This window comes from Periplaneta americana, chromosome 13 (genome assembly GCF_040183065.1).
Source record: "Periplaneta americana isolate PAMFEO1 chromosome 13, P.americana_PAMFEO1_priV1, whole genome shotgun sequence".
In the NCBI taxonomy this organism is placed as follows: domain Eukaryota; kingdom Metazoa; phylum Arthropoda; class Insecta; order Blattodea; family Blattidae; genus Periplaneta; species Periplaneta americana.
In genome coordinates, this window is record NC_091129.1 from 124379948 (window position 1) to 124395645 (window position 15698).

Consider the following 15698-nt stretch of genomic DNA (forward strand, 5'->3'; position numbering starts at 1 on the left):
TATTCCGATAACTGATATATAGTTCCAATTTAAAACTGGGTCACTGAAAATGCGCCACCTTGCATAACAAACTTAATAAGATGAACTTAGAAGTTCAGAAAATTTTGTTGATATTAAATATTTTATTAAAGGAATTGAAATTGTATTTCCTTAAAATAACACATTCTATGATACTCTCTCTATTTCACCCACGCATAATATAAATAAATTTTTACTTACCGGTATCAAATGCAGGTATGTTGTCTTCGTCACCTTTATGGATGGTTAGGTATATTCTAATGAAATAGTAGTGATGGAGGTTAAGGGCGAAGAATAAGCTGTGTTAGTTCCAGTTAATTGCAATACATCCTTTGGAATTTTATAAGTCTCTCGAGAAAAGAGCTTGAAGAATGTGTCTGGCTGGCTTTACGAAAGCTGTATCCTGGATAGATTCATGTACTCAGGCTCATATTGTACCATTGTGCGTCCTATATATGTGCTGATATTCCAGTCGCACAAGTTGTCTGAGTGTCATTCGTGAACCTGATGCTGATAAAAGGCCTGTCCTGCCTCAGTTTTAACAAAGCCAGGTCCCATCCCCAGAAAAGTAATACCTAATAAACCTCACGGCTCGGAGCTCCACGCCCTCAAATCTTTCATTGGAGACACCTACTGTTCCAATTATTTTAATGATAAAATAAGGGGATGGAGAATGTGAGGGAATAGGGAGTATTGCGAGAAAATCCCTCCACAATGTCGCAAGTTTTAATAATTCCGAATTCTTGCAATGCTTAGCAATACAATTCCATGTTGTGTAGCAGTCTATTTAAAGTTTGATTCCCATCACGAAATTCATAATCAGTACAGCAATCCTCTTACATATTATTTTGCCTAAGACGTGTACTGTGGGCTCAACAGCAAATACTATGTAATTTCATCGATTTTATCATACAACTATCCCCTTTCATTCACACATTTTCTTGTTGGAAAATAGTAGATATTGGGGGTCTTCGCAACTTAGGTTTGATCCCATCTGCGTCACGAAGGAATTTACGGACAGAGTGAACACAGGGATTGTTTCTCGGGGTTTCACATTTCTCTTCACCTTTAGGGTCGAGTGAAAGAGAAGGCCTTACTATTACTATTATTATTATCATTATCATAATTCCTCAATACTCCACAATCATCCTCACTCTGCGAGATCTCGAGCCAGGCTTACAAAACAAATAAAAAATGAGTGAAAGTTGTACAAATTTGTGTTTAATAAAGATTATTATTATATTTCTACATCTTTTCCATCTGCTATTAAATGATTAAGATTTTCTGAGACTCCACATGTGCACAGAACAGGAGTCTAATAGAAACAACAACAACCAAATTTCTTTGCTTACAAATCGGTGTTAAATTGGAAAAATCATATTAAAGAAATTACCCCCAAACTAAATTTAGCATGTTTTGCTATTCGATCTATGCAATAGAGTAAATATGAATACTTTAAAAACCATATACTTTGCATACTTCCACTCGGTAATAAGTTTCGGAATAATATTCTGGGGAAATTCTACAGATAGTAACAGTATATTCGTACTACAAAAAGTAATTAGAATAATAGTAGGTGCCAAATCTAGACTCATGTAGGACCATTTAAAAAAAAAAAACTACAAACAATGCTCATGGCTTGTCAGTATATTTTTTCATCAATAAACTTCCTCGTATGTAATCGTGCAAACTTTGTAACTAATTCAACAGTTCATAGCATAAACACACGTCAAAAAATGACTTTCATACTCCATTGGCAAGTTTATCATGCTATCAAAAAGGAGTGCGTTATATGGCAATAAACATTTTTAATAGCCTTCCTATGGATATAAAAAAATCAAACTAAAAACATAAGATTATTTAACGCTAAATTCTCACACCTTCTATTCTGTAAGCGAATTTATGACATTCAACAACGCTTCATGAATATTTCTGTCTTTTAATAAGTATTGATACTAAACTTTTGTGTTGTACTAATAGACTATATTGTACATTATTTCAACTAGACTGTGACTATAATTAAGACTTTATAGTACTACTAACATTTTTTTATATGTTCTATATTCTAGCTGTGACGTGATGTATGAATACCATGGGATGTAAATAAATACTCAATACTATATGAAGGTACTGTATGATTGAAACTATATACCTGTGGATAAGCGAGTGAGTGTTGTTATTGCCTTCGGTTGTTTGCTAGTGATTAGAGACGTGAGCCTAAAAACTGAACTCTAAGTCAAGAGAGTTTTGTTTTGTGAGGAAATAGCCAAAATCAGCTCCTGCACAGTCAACTCTCCATTATTACTTAACTAGTTTTAAACCAAAGAATTCCATGGAGTTTACAAAACTATTCAGAATAAAAACATTTAGTCATGCGGAGTTACAGTAATATTGGGCTGGAAATGGCATTGGATTCCCTTCCAACTGGAGAATAATTATTGTGATTCAGAGACGTTCTATCCTCTGATTGAGGTTCTGGCTGATCTGTACATCTATTATCAGGCAGTACATCTCACTTGATGATGTGTGTCAGAATGAAGAATAATTGTTTGTATGCATCTGAAGTATGACTAGTGTAATACATAGTTAGTCGGCGATGTATGCAATAGAGGGGGAAAGGAACTTGCTACCTACCCCATTATCTCCTGGCCTAGTTGCCTCATACGTGGTGCCTTCTTGATATCACTTGTGAGGTTCAGACCTGTCTTTGGACAGTTGACTAAACAGAGATGTTCTATGTTGACTAATTCGCTAAATCTCCACAATTAAAAATATCTAATGATAATGATGTATTTTCTATGAGGACATCATGTGTTATATGCAAATCCGCAGTATATTGGACCGTGCTATATCAGGCTTCAACTGTAATTGTAATCGTCAGCTGCTTTCACTGTCACATTGGAATACTTACTTACTGGCTTTTAAGGAACCCGGAGGTTCATTGCCGCCCTCACATAAGCCCGCCATTGGTCCCTATTCTGAGCAAGATTAATCCAGTCTCTACCATCATATCCCACCTCCCTCAAATCCATTTTAATATTATCTTCCCATCTAAGTCTCGGCCTCCCCAAAGGTCTTTTCCCCTCCGGCCTCCCAACTAACACTTTATATGCATTTCTGGATTCGCCCATATGTGCTACATGTCCTGCCCATCAAAAAGTCTGGATTTTATGTTCCTAATTATGTCAGGTGAAGAATACAATGCGTGCAGCTCTGCGTTGTGTAACTTTCTCCATTCTCCTCTAACTTCATCCCTCTTAGCCCCAAATATTTTCCTAAGAACCTTATTCTCAAACACCCTTAATCTCTGTTCCTCTCTCAAAGTGAGAGTCCAAGTTTCAAAACCATACAGAACAACCGTAATATAACTGTTTTATAAATTCTAACTTTCAGATTTTTTGACAGAAGACTAGATGACAAAAGCTTCTCAACCGAATAATAACACGCATTTCCCATATTTATTCTGCGTTTAATTTCCTCCCGAGTGTCATTTATATTTGTTACTGTTGCTCCAAGATATTTGAATCTTTCCACCTCTTCGAAAGATAAATCTCCAATTTTTATAGTTCCATTTCGTACAATATTCTGGTCACGAGACATAATCATAGACTTAGTCTTTTCGGGATTTACTTCCAAAACTATCGCTCTACTTGCTTCAAGAAGAATTTCCGCATTTTCCCTAATTGTTTGTGGATTTTCTCCTAACATATTCACGTCATCCGCATAGACAAGAAGCTGATGTAACCCGTTCAATTCCAAACCCTCTCTGTTATCCTGAACTTTCCTAATGGCATATTCTAGAGCGAAGTTAAAAAGTAAAGGTGATAGTGCATCTCCCTGCTTTAGCCCGCAGTGAATTGGAAAAGCACCAGATAGAAAATGGCCTATACGGACTCTGCTGTAAGTTTCACTAAGACACATTTTAATTAATCGAACTAGTTTCTTGGGAATACCAAATTCAATAAGAATATTATATAAAACTTCTCTCTTAACCAAGTCATACGCGTTTTTGAAATCTATGAATAACTGATGTACTGTACCCTTATACTCCCATTTTTTCTCCAATATCTGTCGAATACAAAAAATCTGATCAATAGGCGATCTATTACGCCTAAAACAATACTGATGGTCCCCAATAATTTCATCTACATATGGAGTTAATCTTCTCAAAAGGATATACGACGTCAACAAAAGTGATATTCCTCGAAAGTTACTACAGTTAGTCTTGTCCCCCTTCTTAAAAATAGGTACGATAATGGACTCCTTCCACTGTTCTGGTACAATTTCTTTTTCCCAAATTGCAAGTACAAGTTTATAAATTTCGCTAGATACTGGCCTTCCACCCTCTTGAATTAATTCTGCTGGAATTTGATCAATACCTGGAGACTTGTACTTTTTCAGATTTTCTATCGCAATTTCGACTTCAGAAAGTGTGGGTTCCGGTATAAATGGCTCAGCAGTTTCCCATTCCGAGGCTTAGTGTTAGGTTTGGTAATAAGCTGTTTTTTACGGTGATGGGTTGTTAGCCCTTCGCCCAACTCCCAAGCTGGAGGACCACCCCTTATCGGCTGTCCACGACTGCTTATCCTATATTCGCAGCTACCCTCCATATCTGGAGGCCGTCTCCTCTATCTGCAACCTGAGGACGCGCCATGCCGTGGTGATAGGGACGGTCTTCTTAATATCCTGCATATAGCTGTAAGCTTTTTAGTAAATAAAACTGCACATTTATTGTTTCAAACACCACATTTATAGTTTATTAATTTTTAACTTAAAAATAACAAACAGAACATTTCACTTAATGTAACAGGACAAATATTATTCGCTGTTTTGTCGAAACATGGTAGTAATAAGGCATGATAATGCATGCATTATACATTTTACATCAATAGAGCTGTTTAGGAACAGCTGAACAGTACATGGAGGCCATCTTTCGAGCAACAGATTACATAAATGACCGATTAATAAATCGATCCATAACCGATACCAAATTATGATGCCTTTCATTTTATCCAACTAGTGGCAAGAAAAGTATATTTTAAAGGAAAAATTGTTGCAATGAATTGAGCATTCAATCACTAGGTCATTATTGAATCTTACTACTCCATCAAGCATGACAACAATGCTCTTCTAGTTTCAGATCATGGAAGAAGGTAACAAAGGAATCCCTTAATGTATTTCAATGGTTGACAAGACACACAAGCATCATATAGACACACACATCATATGTGCTGCAAGATGGTTTGAGACCATAAATGTACACTGTAAATGTTGATTGTTGTTATAATATATATATCCTCCTCCATTAATTCAAAACAGTAACAACTACTGCACAATATTAAAGAAATGATGTAGGAGGGTCAATTGATGCAAGCATTTTGGAGTCAGCACATAATCAATATGAAAGATGTGTTGTATATACATATAAAAAGATTTATGAACTCTTTTGTTAGAACTAAATCATGATACAAAATATTACCTAAAATTGCAAATAAATTTAGTAAGGGCTGGAAAAGGTCTGAAAATTTTCATGCTCTGTCCCACTACAAATGCAATATGTTTTGTTTAAACTTCCATTAAACATAAAAAAATAAACAAGATTTCTACAATACTTAGAAATTTATTATGCTCATTAACTATTTCCAATTATTACTTAAAATTTATTTTCCAGAAAGCTGTAGCTGCATATGAATGAGATTAAAGTAAAGTACTCGATTTTATCATAATAAGTATGGTAACCCCCTCGAAAATTAAATATTAATTATACAAATAATTTATGTTTCAATATTGTAAGTAATAAAAAAATGTATATTAATTTACTTTACATTTTATGACTCTCCATTTTTTGCAGTACTAAAAATGTATTGTAATGAATTGTAAAAAAAAAATAGTCCAATGTGTGTGATCAGTCAGGTGACAAAAAGTGTTAGCACTCCAATATAAAAAATGCATACACATTTTCGTATGTTAGGAAGAACAGAAGGTAAATACATACAAATATAGCCATAACTAAATAATTCTCATAACCCTGATCAGGAATTATATGCATATAGTATGTACATAGATAATTCCAAGGTTAAGAGGATAAAATAATTCAACTTTAATTTAGTAAATGGCAGAGGATCACCAGATGTGGGTTCATGGAATAAATTTCAGTCTTATATACCTTCAGAATACTGTTCTATAAATTTAATCAGATTCGATGGGGATTTCGATTTTGACAGGCTGGTCACCTGAAGGGCTTGAGTGTGGCAGATCAATGGAAGGTTCTGGTATAACTGGCAACGTAAGTGTTTGCCGAGATGAGCTCTGTTGCTCTCCATCCACAACCTGCCCCACAGATTCCTGGGTTTTACGCAACTTTGGGAGTCTTTTGCTCTCTGTGGGCGGAGCATGGAAGAACACATTCCTCAGAGTAGTGGTCGATGTAGTTTTGCCACATCCACCAACAGCTGACATAACATGTGGTTTTTCTTTGTTGGCAATATCTACAGACGTGTCAGGCTTCGAAGTAGGGTGGTAGCAGGCAGTGACTGTGGCAGTAGTAGTAGTAATGGCAGGAATAGTAGCTGTTGCAACAGTTGCAGCAGCTGCAGCAGAATTGATGGATGTAACAGCGGGAATAACAGCAGCAGCAGCAGCAGCAACAGAAACAGAATCATCATCCCTTTCTTCTTCCTCAGCATTATCTCCATCCAACACGACACACTCATCTACTGCTTTGTTACTTATGACTTCACTGCTCTTTAATTCTTGTCGAATTGAGGGTGCTCTTTTAATTTCTCCAGATTCTCCTGTGTGTTCTTCTCCTGATGGTTCCCGGCGGCATCTTGTCTCTGAACCCCACCACCTGCCACGTCCACTACTAGCACTGCATTCCTTATCACACTGACTTCCATGTGGTGCTTCATATGAATGAGGAGCAATGAAACTTACGTGATCGTCAAACCTTACTCTCTCTGAACCACCATCTTCACCTCCAGCAGTCCAACTACTACTTTCACTACCCTGAAAAAGATAAAAAAATATGATACAGTTATATACCAGCAAATTATCTACAAAAGAACTGTTAATGAACTATGTCAAAAAATGTCAAAATCTTTCCTCAAACTACGCACAATGTTAAATCTCCATAGCAGAACAAATGTAAAAAAAATTAGCTGCCAAACGAACTGTAGCATTGCAAAGTTAAAGTTTAACTAAAAGATTATTGAAAAACTGATTAGGCCCCACCTTATGTACTCACTCAACTGGCAAATAGTGTTGAGTACACAAGCTTATCTCGTACTCCATGTGACAAGGTAGGCATTCATGGAGGAAGGCAATTCAACTATTCTTTTCCGTCGTTTCTTAATTCAATATTCCAAGTAAGTATTCACATTCTTGCAGTTAATTTTTTTTTTCGGCTATTTAATGACACTTATTTAGCATAACGAAATTGGTGACAGTGAGAAGAGGCCGAGGATTCGCCATGTAATTACCTAACACTCAACTTAAAGTTGGGAAAAACATCGGAAAAAGCCCAAGCAAGAATCGATCCCATGCTTGAGTGCAGCTCAGGATTGACAAGCAAACACAACTGCTGCCTGAGCTACGCTGGTGGCAGTTACAGTTAGTATGAACAACTATTCTTTTATATTTATCTGCTGTGAAGATATAACTGTATGCAGTTTGAGGAGAGGTTTCAACATGGGCCTGATAACGGCAAGAGGGAAAATTAAAAAAAACGTTATGCATGATGTTGCGTCTGTGCAAGACTGTGTTAACTCCAATCCTATTGGCCATTTATCTTACTCCATGGAAGGGATTTCGACAATTTTTAAGGGAAAAGGTCAAATGAAGGATGGCACCTACAAGACGAAAATACTTTCTAAATCTTTGATTAGAGTTCAAAGCATCATCACATTACATTTTAATGTTCCTGAAATCTTACACGTTGCAGGCCACATAACACTTCATATGATAAGTGTACCTTGAGCTTACTGAAGGAATATCGTACACTATAATGTGCTTATCTTTATGCAGCTGATAATAGACTTGTTTGGATACTCAATTACCTGAACATGCTAAGAGTACAAAGCAAATTTAGGTACTTCACTTAGTACTCCATATTAACAAGAATGGAGAAGAACGACAGCAATACTAACAAGGCAGGTTTAATGAGCACAGTATGAAGAGTAGAGTAACTTGATATTTGCAATAATTACATCCAATTAATCATTTTAAAAAACACATTTTAACATAAGTTTCTTCTTAAAAAAAAACAATATATATATATATATATTCATCTAAGTAAGATTTATTGCTAAATGCGTTTAATTATCATATGACATTATTTTGTTTCATTTGCCACTTTTGAGATTCAATGTTTTACAGCATTCAAATTAATCCAATATATATATACACACATTGCAAACCCAGCATTCTCCAATTTTTCCTGTTTTCTGCCTTCTTCTTTGTCTCTGCATACGATCCATATATCTTAATCTCGACTATCATCCGATATCTTTTTCTACCCCGAACTCTCCTCCAATTTACCATTCCTTCCAATGCATCCTTTAGCACACAGTTTCTCAGCATCATTCTTTCTTCATCCCCTCTTTCCAACATAGCTTCATTTCCTATTCTCTCTGTATATTTCACACACTCCATTCTTCTCCACATCCAAGTTTCGCTGGACCCCGGACTCATTTCACCGGCATTATCACCTTCATTTCATTCAGACGCTAAATAACCTAGATGTTGATACAGCATCGTAAAATAACCCAATAAAAAACATCCACGTTTCAAATGCTTTTATTCGTTTCTCTTCACTTCGTCGTAATGTCCATGTTTCTGCCTCGTACTGTGCCACACTTCACACAAAGCACTTCACTTCACTTCACTTCACTTCACTAGTCTCTTCCTTAGTTATTTTTCCAAAGGTCCGCAGAAGATGCTTCTTTTTCTATTAAAAGCTTCATTTGCCATAGCTATTCTCCTTCTGACTTCCTGGCAGCAACTCATGTTACTGCAAATAGTACACACCAAGTATTTGAAGCTGTCCACTTGTTCCACTGTCTCGTTTCGAATTTGCACGTTTACCTTCTTTACTTTTATTCCGATAACCATGGCCTTCGTGTTGTTTGCATTTATCTTCATCCTATGCTGCTCACAATTGTCATTTAGCTCCAATAGCATATCCCTTAGTATCACCTCATCTTCTGCTAACAACGCCATATCATCAGCAAAACTTAAGCACTTTATTCTTCTTCCTCTACTATCACCCCTCCCATGTTCTGAAAACAGTTCTTCACTTAATCCTCCAAGTAAAATGTTGAACTGGGTAGGTGATAAAGGGCATCTTTGTCGTACTCCTCTCCATATTTCACTTCCTTTAGACATTTCTCCTCCTATCCTGACTTTGACTCGCTGTGTCGTATAAAGATTATTGAACAGCTTTCTCTTTTTCCAATCCACATCAATTTTCTTCAGGATATCCATCAGTTTATTCCAATCCACTCTATCAAAAGCCTTTTCTAGGTCCACAAATGCTATATACACTTCTTTCTTCTTCTCAAGGTATCTTTCACTAAATGTTTGCAGCAGTTCAATTCGAGAGTAGTTGTGTAAACCAATTTACTGACAGAATCATTGCCTATAGTGCACCACGGTATTATAAGTTCAGTGCTCTAGCCATTGGACCACCATGGCAGCTACTTCGGTTCAAAGTGATGCAGAAATTTCGTTACCAGTACCTCTTAATTTCTAATCCACAGCAAATTAATTCCTTGTGAAGAATATGCATGATGGGAGAAAAAAACTGTCAAACACTACGTGAATATTATTCTTTTTCAACATACAGCTACAAAACATTGGATATTTCTACATCTATGACACATATGCAAATAAATAAATGAATGAATGAATGAATGAATGAATGAATGAATAAATAAATAAATAAATAAATAAATAATAAATAAATAAATAACAATTTCACTTCATGTGGAATGCAGTGAAAGACTTAAACTATATAGTACGAGAACACTAAAGAGTGCTAATCTGTATTTCTCTGCACGACCCTTTATGATGTAGGTCTACAAGAGTATAAAAATACTAAGATGGTAGCAACTGCAATAGATTACAGTGTGCAAATGATAAAACCAGATATTTGTGAAGAGTACCTGACGGTCTAGGGGTGGTCTCCTTCGTGTGCGTCTCATCATGCCCGTTGCAAGTTCTTCCAAGGAACTCAATGATGCCGGCCCAGCTACTTCGTCACTGCGCTGACTTGCCGAATCAGTATGTACTTCCACTGGGGTACATGCATCAACACTTGTTCCTCGAAAGCCAGACAAGGAACTGGAATCCATTTTGAAGTTGAGAACTGAGCCAGCAAGTGCACGAGTTGATGCTGCACCATCATCGGCAATAGAAGCTGACACAGACTTCTCAGATAAACTTGTGGCTGCAGATGCAGTCTCACTGCTCATGCTGAACCTCTGTGTCGAAGCTACATCAGCTTGTACTTCCAGCCTGCAACAGGAATTAGGAGGTGAATGTCTGACATTACAATTTTTTCCATTCCAATTACTTAGGTCGAGTCTTGTTACCCAAATGGTTAAAATGAAAATTTAACTTTCTGAAGTGATCGCAGCATCATGTGTACTATTTGACTTGGAGACCTTAAACTTATGTTTCAACCTTAAAATTATTTTGTATTCAAATATTTTCCTTGAAGTAATTATTCTAAAACGATGGGTTAAAACTAATATCAGCCTTTTTCAACGTCTTTAATCTGTAGGAACCCCTGAAAAAATTTAAAGCTCTTAGGAAACCTGTGCATAAAGATAGCTAAGTCTACACTCATAGTGCTTTACTGTGATCAAGGAATTGCATATGATAGTAGCTGTTCTACAAAGTAGAGAATATTATTCCTTTGAGCAGTTTATTTCCGCCAACTTATTATGTTATTCTTTTATGTAGATACCCTTTTCTCAACAAAAAATATCAATCAACGCAAATCAGTGAGTTACATAGACAATTTCTACTTCTTTTAAAATGTACTTCCCCCCCCCCACCAAGTAGATCTCAAAGTCTTGCACAAACTTCTATTATACAAGATGTTAGAAGTAGTTATATGTGCAACAATAGTTTTTCTCCTCCATTCAAAAATGAACAATGATTTACACAACTTTACTCGGAAGAAAACAAGTGGTTAGGCTTACTTGCCTTTTTTTATGGATATTAAGAACACCACTAAAATAAAGAAATAATTTATTATTATTATTATTATTATTATTATTATTATTATTATTATTTAATGAGATTTTAACAGTGGTCCCGAAAATTTTAATGCTAAGAGAGTTGTAACAGAAAAATGTGTTCAGATGAAGATTAGGTTAAGTCTTAGCATATCTTTATTTTTCAGCAATTATAACAACAGTGAATGGTCTAAGATTTATCCATGCAAACTCCACCACATTTAAGTAAAGTGACTCTATAATGATAGGCCAGCAACCATCTTTAATATTCATTACTTACCAAAAATTCAGTCGCTTAATACTTGAGTCAGTTTATATGAAATATATATGTTCTAAAACTCTAACAGAAATCTTTGTTAACGTAAGAGAAATGGGATTGGATACAAATGATTTTGTATGATGAGATGTTAATATATAATTTCACAAAGTCTATATTAAAAGAATTGAAATAAACAATGCTTTTCAGTTACGTTGGTACCAAGTATGTAAACTCAAAACTGAACACTCACAATGTATTAGCTGTTCAAGTGTTGTAAAGAGGAATATATATCCTCTACCTCTGATTAAAATTAAATCCTATTACTCTGCAGCAAGTACATAAACATACAGATATAAAATGACGATACAAATTTTGATATAAATTTCTTATTGATGAATCAGTTATTATTACGTAGCAATCTGTAAGTAACAAGGGAAGAGGAAAAGTTACATTTAAATTGATATCAACACGCCATTCAGTTAAGGAAATACAGTAATTATCTAAACTGAATGTAACAGAATCAAATATTGCGAATAACTACGCAATATAATTATCACACAGTGACAAAATATAGGAGTTTGAACAGATAAGTTGAGTAACACTTGATCACACTAACCTCTGTCCTCCGGGCAATAAACTTGATGCAATGCTTCCAGCTATACTAGCTCCTGCGAGTGCAACATTGCTGGCTGATTCTCTGTCATTTTCTCGCCCCAGTCTTTCCAATTGACTTCCACTGCCAAGTGACAGGGAAACCTCCCCAATGGACGGGTTTCCTCCACGATGACTGACTGCATCCATTGATACCGCATCTGGTTGACAAAACAGCCCATAATGATTAGTGTAATATGTAATAATATGTACTGTAAGAAAGTCTTTTGCCAAATAATTAAATGTAATTAAGTAAGCAAGCAAGTGAAGAAAGTTCTCACACTTGCATTAAATCTGACAAGACTGAGACAAGTAGTTAGCACAGTGTATTAACTGTTCAATCTCCAGTATCCAGACCATGTTTGGCTAATATTGGAGTTCAAAATAATGCTTGACATCATAAAAAATTTAATCTATCACTCCTCTCAGGTGATCAGACTTGCATTTTTATAGAGGTAGCAAGTCAATTTCCAAAATGAACGAGCTTTTCTTTCAAACTCATATCAAAAAATGTCTTGTTGCTATGGTGGAATGAAAAAAAAAACTGATTCTTTCGCTAAAATAGAGATTGAAACGTCCTTATTGGATGGTTTTCCCGAAAGTGCTATATTCATGAAGAAGATTTTAAGAAATTCTGGTTAAATTGGAGTGAAACACCAGCTTTAATACACGAGAAATTTCTCTTGACGGATCCAAATTCTTTTCTTGTTCTATAAAAGAGGTGTAGGTATGGTGACAGGTTACTGACAGTTGTGTGTGTGTGTAGGCAATATCGGAAGAAAAAAGAAACTAACATTATGACACATTCTATGCAAATAGGGCTCCTGAGAATTGAACGGGATTAACCAATAAACTTGTACAAATCTATACTTCTATTTAATCCCCATTAAATGAGGTATACAATGAGACAAATGTAGTGCCACTGTATGTAGTACGGTATATAAAATACAAATAGTCATGTACGAAAAGTATTGGCTGAATCCAAGTGGGCCCAATGTGACCCAAAAAACTATGAAGTTGCAGGAGATCTGTCCTTTTAATAAAACACCTTAAGGTCCCAAATTGACGATATGTGTCAGAGGAAGAACATCTGAAGTCTGATTATTGTAATATGTTACTAGTCAGTGATGTATGCAATGGAGGGGGAAAGGAACTGGCCACTCTACCCCATTATCTCCTGGCTTAGTTGCCTCCTGAATCATGCTTTATTGGTGTCACTTGTGAGGTTCAAACCTGTCTTCGGACAGTTGACTAAACAACAAGGTTCCGAACTTCAACTGTCTAGAATAGATGAGCCCAAAATGTGGTATCTCAGCAATGCGAAAGCTTCACATCGACAGAGAACATGTGAAGAAATTATTTCTCTTTCCCTCCATTACCTACATGCCAGGTCCTCACTAAGATTCATTATAAGTAGATGTTTTCTAAGAATATTGTGCCTCATTAACAGGCCTGTTAATACTCTTGTTTGAGCTTTATTTCATTTGTGCTTAGCAGTTAACCACTGCTTCACCTTAGTTTGGCACCACTAACTCCAACATAACCAGGAATTCAAACCAGCAAGGCAGGTTGGGGAGTAGTTAGAGAATTAAGTTTCTTTGGCATTCTAGTACTAATCTATATGTAGTTCCGAAAGTAGAAACTATTTATCTTTATTTATATATTTTGAAGGACAGCTTGGGTATAGAATCAATATAAAAATATTTGGAAGAAAGAATATGAGTAGTTATTGTCAACAGCTGCTTCATGTAATGATGACCCTCACATTTGGAAGAAAAGAATATAGCAGAAACAGATTCATATGGACACACCCATCTTATGTTATCTACGAGACAAGAGTCATGGCAATCTGTTCTGTGTAATAAAATGACCTGTTCTTTCTTAGAAAGGAAATCAGTGATTTTTCTGCAGATACTGAATTTCAGTTAGTTATTCGAAGACTAATATCACTCCAGAAAAAATCAAAGTGTCTCCTCGAATCTTTCTATGGATGGGGGGACATATGACTTACTACCTGAACACACACATACCACAATCTCAAATCGTGAGAAAAATAATGGCGCTGATATTATCGGAGTTGAATAAAAGGAAGAAGTACTTCTGTAATTCCTCCTTGTCATAGAATCCTGGAGGGCACAGCTATGATTTTTATTTCCTTTCAAAGTAATTCATATAGATCTCTCAAAGCATTAACATTTTTGTCTGAATAAGTTGAGATATGATTTTGTAACCAACTTTGGAGAAATGAGTCTCGAACCATCTTTTATGTGTGTGCGTGTGAGTGTGAAAGAATAAATGGTTAAAGCTGAATTATAGTAAATCATCATTTCTCATTGCTTCTTTTTGAAGTAAAAGTAAAGACCTATTATTTTTTTCATTAAAAATTACACTTACTGACTTTAATAGTTCAGGAGTAATCTCTGTACACGACATAAAAACACTTTTCGGTATCAGATACTTTCGGTATCAGATACCTTACTATATCTCTTTATATATATATATATATATATATATATATATATATATATATATATATATATTGTAGAATCACAATAAGGAGAGAGTAAAAAATTGTATCTCTCACGTTAGACAAGTTAGATAAACTTACCAGTATTTCTGGCACCTAATACTCCTAATAGATCGTTTTCATCATCAAAATCAAAGCGGACTCCTGCCCCAGAGGTAGAGACTCCACAGCCACCTGACCGGCATAGAGACACTGGTACAACTCCGTACACATAGAACAGGAGTATTGGAACGCCAATACCTACAGCTAAGCCAGCCAACACAGGTGAAACAAGTACCTGGAACAAAACATTTAACTGGAATTAATATTTAAAAGGGACATCAAAATCACAAAAAAAAATTAAAGAATTAAGGAGTGAAAACAATACAAGCCATTTTACCATCCAGTATTATTTCTTCCACTATTAAATTCAGACATTTTTCTATGAGAAAAGAGTCTGGGAGTACTGTCCTGCTAAAGCAAACTGTCGTATCTGCAAAAATTGTCTTTAAATTAAGAAGCGTATGAGTTTGTCTAGCATACAGGCAGTTTTTGCAGATACAGTATGTTAAATTTAAGTTAAATTTCAGTTACAAATTTCTGGCTTAGTAATAGGACTCCTTTAATCACCTTATTGTTGTTTAGTCAACTGTCCGAAGGCAAGTATTAACCTCATAAGTGACACCAATAAGACATCACTCATGAGACAACTAAGCCAGGAGGTAACGGAATAGGGTGCCAGTTCCTTTTCCCTTCCACTGCATACACTGTTGACTAGTAACATATTACACCAATCAGAATTCAGATGTATACAAACAATTACTCTTCCTCTGATACATACTGTAAAGTGAGATGCTTTGCCTGATAATAGATGTGCTTATCAGCCAGAATCTCAATCAGAGGTACATACCTCTTAATTAAAAAACACACTTTTTGTAGATACGTCCTTTTGCTTTAGCAGGAGAGAAGTAACTATAGGTTAAAAAGAAAACTAAACTAATAAAAACAAACATAATAAACT

General features: G+C 35.6%; 1 protein-coding gene across 4 annotated transcripts in view; it reads right to left on the reverse strand.

Moving 5' to 3' along the window:
• Positions 1-4745: 4745 nt before the first annotated feature.
• Positions 4746-15698, reverse strand: part of LOC138712369 (E3 ubiquitin-protein ligase RNF19B-like) — a 365180-nt gene continuing 354227 nt past the window's right edge. For all 4 annotated transcript variants that reach the window (XM_069844041.1, XM_069844040.1, XM_069844042.1 and 1 more), the window contains 4 exons: positions 14780-14975; positions 12137-12332; positions 10182-10533; positions 4746-7026 (listed from right to left, as the gene is read on the reverse strand). In XM_069844041.1, coding sequence (XP_069700142.1) covers positions 6208-7026; positions 10182-10533; positions 12137-12332; positions 14780-14975 — 1563 coding nt within the window. In that variant the 3' untranslated portion in view covers positions 4746-6207. The remainder of the gene's footprint in view (positions 7027-10181; positions 10534-12136; positions 12333-14779; positions 14976-15698) is intronic.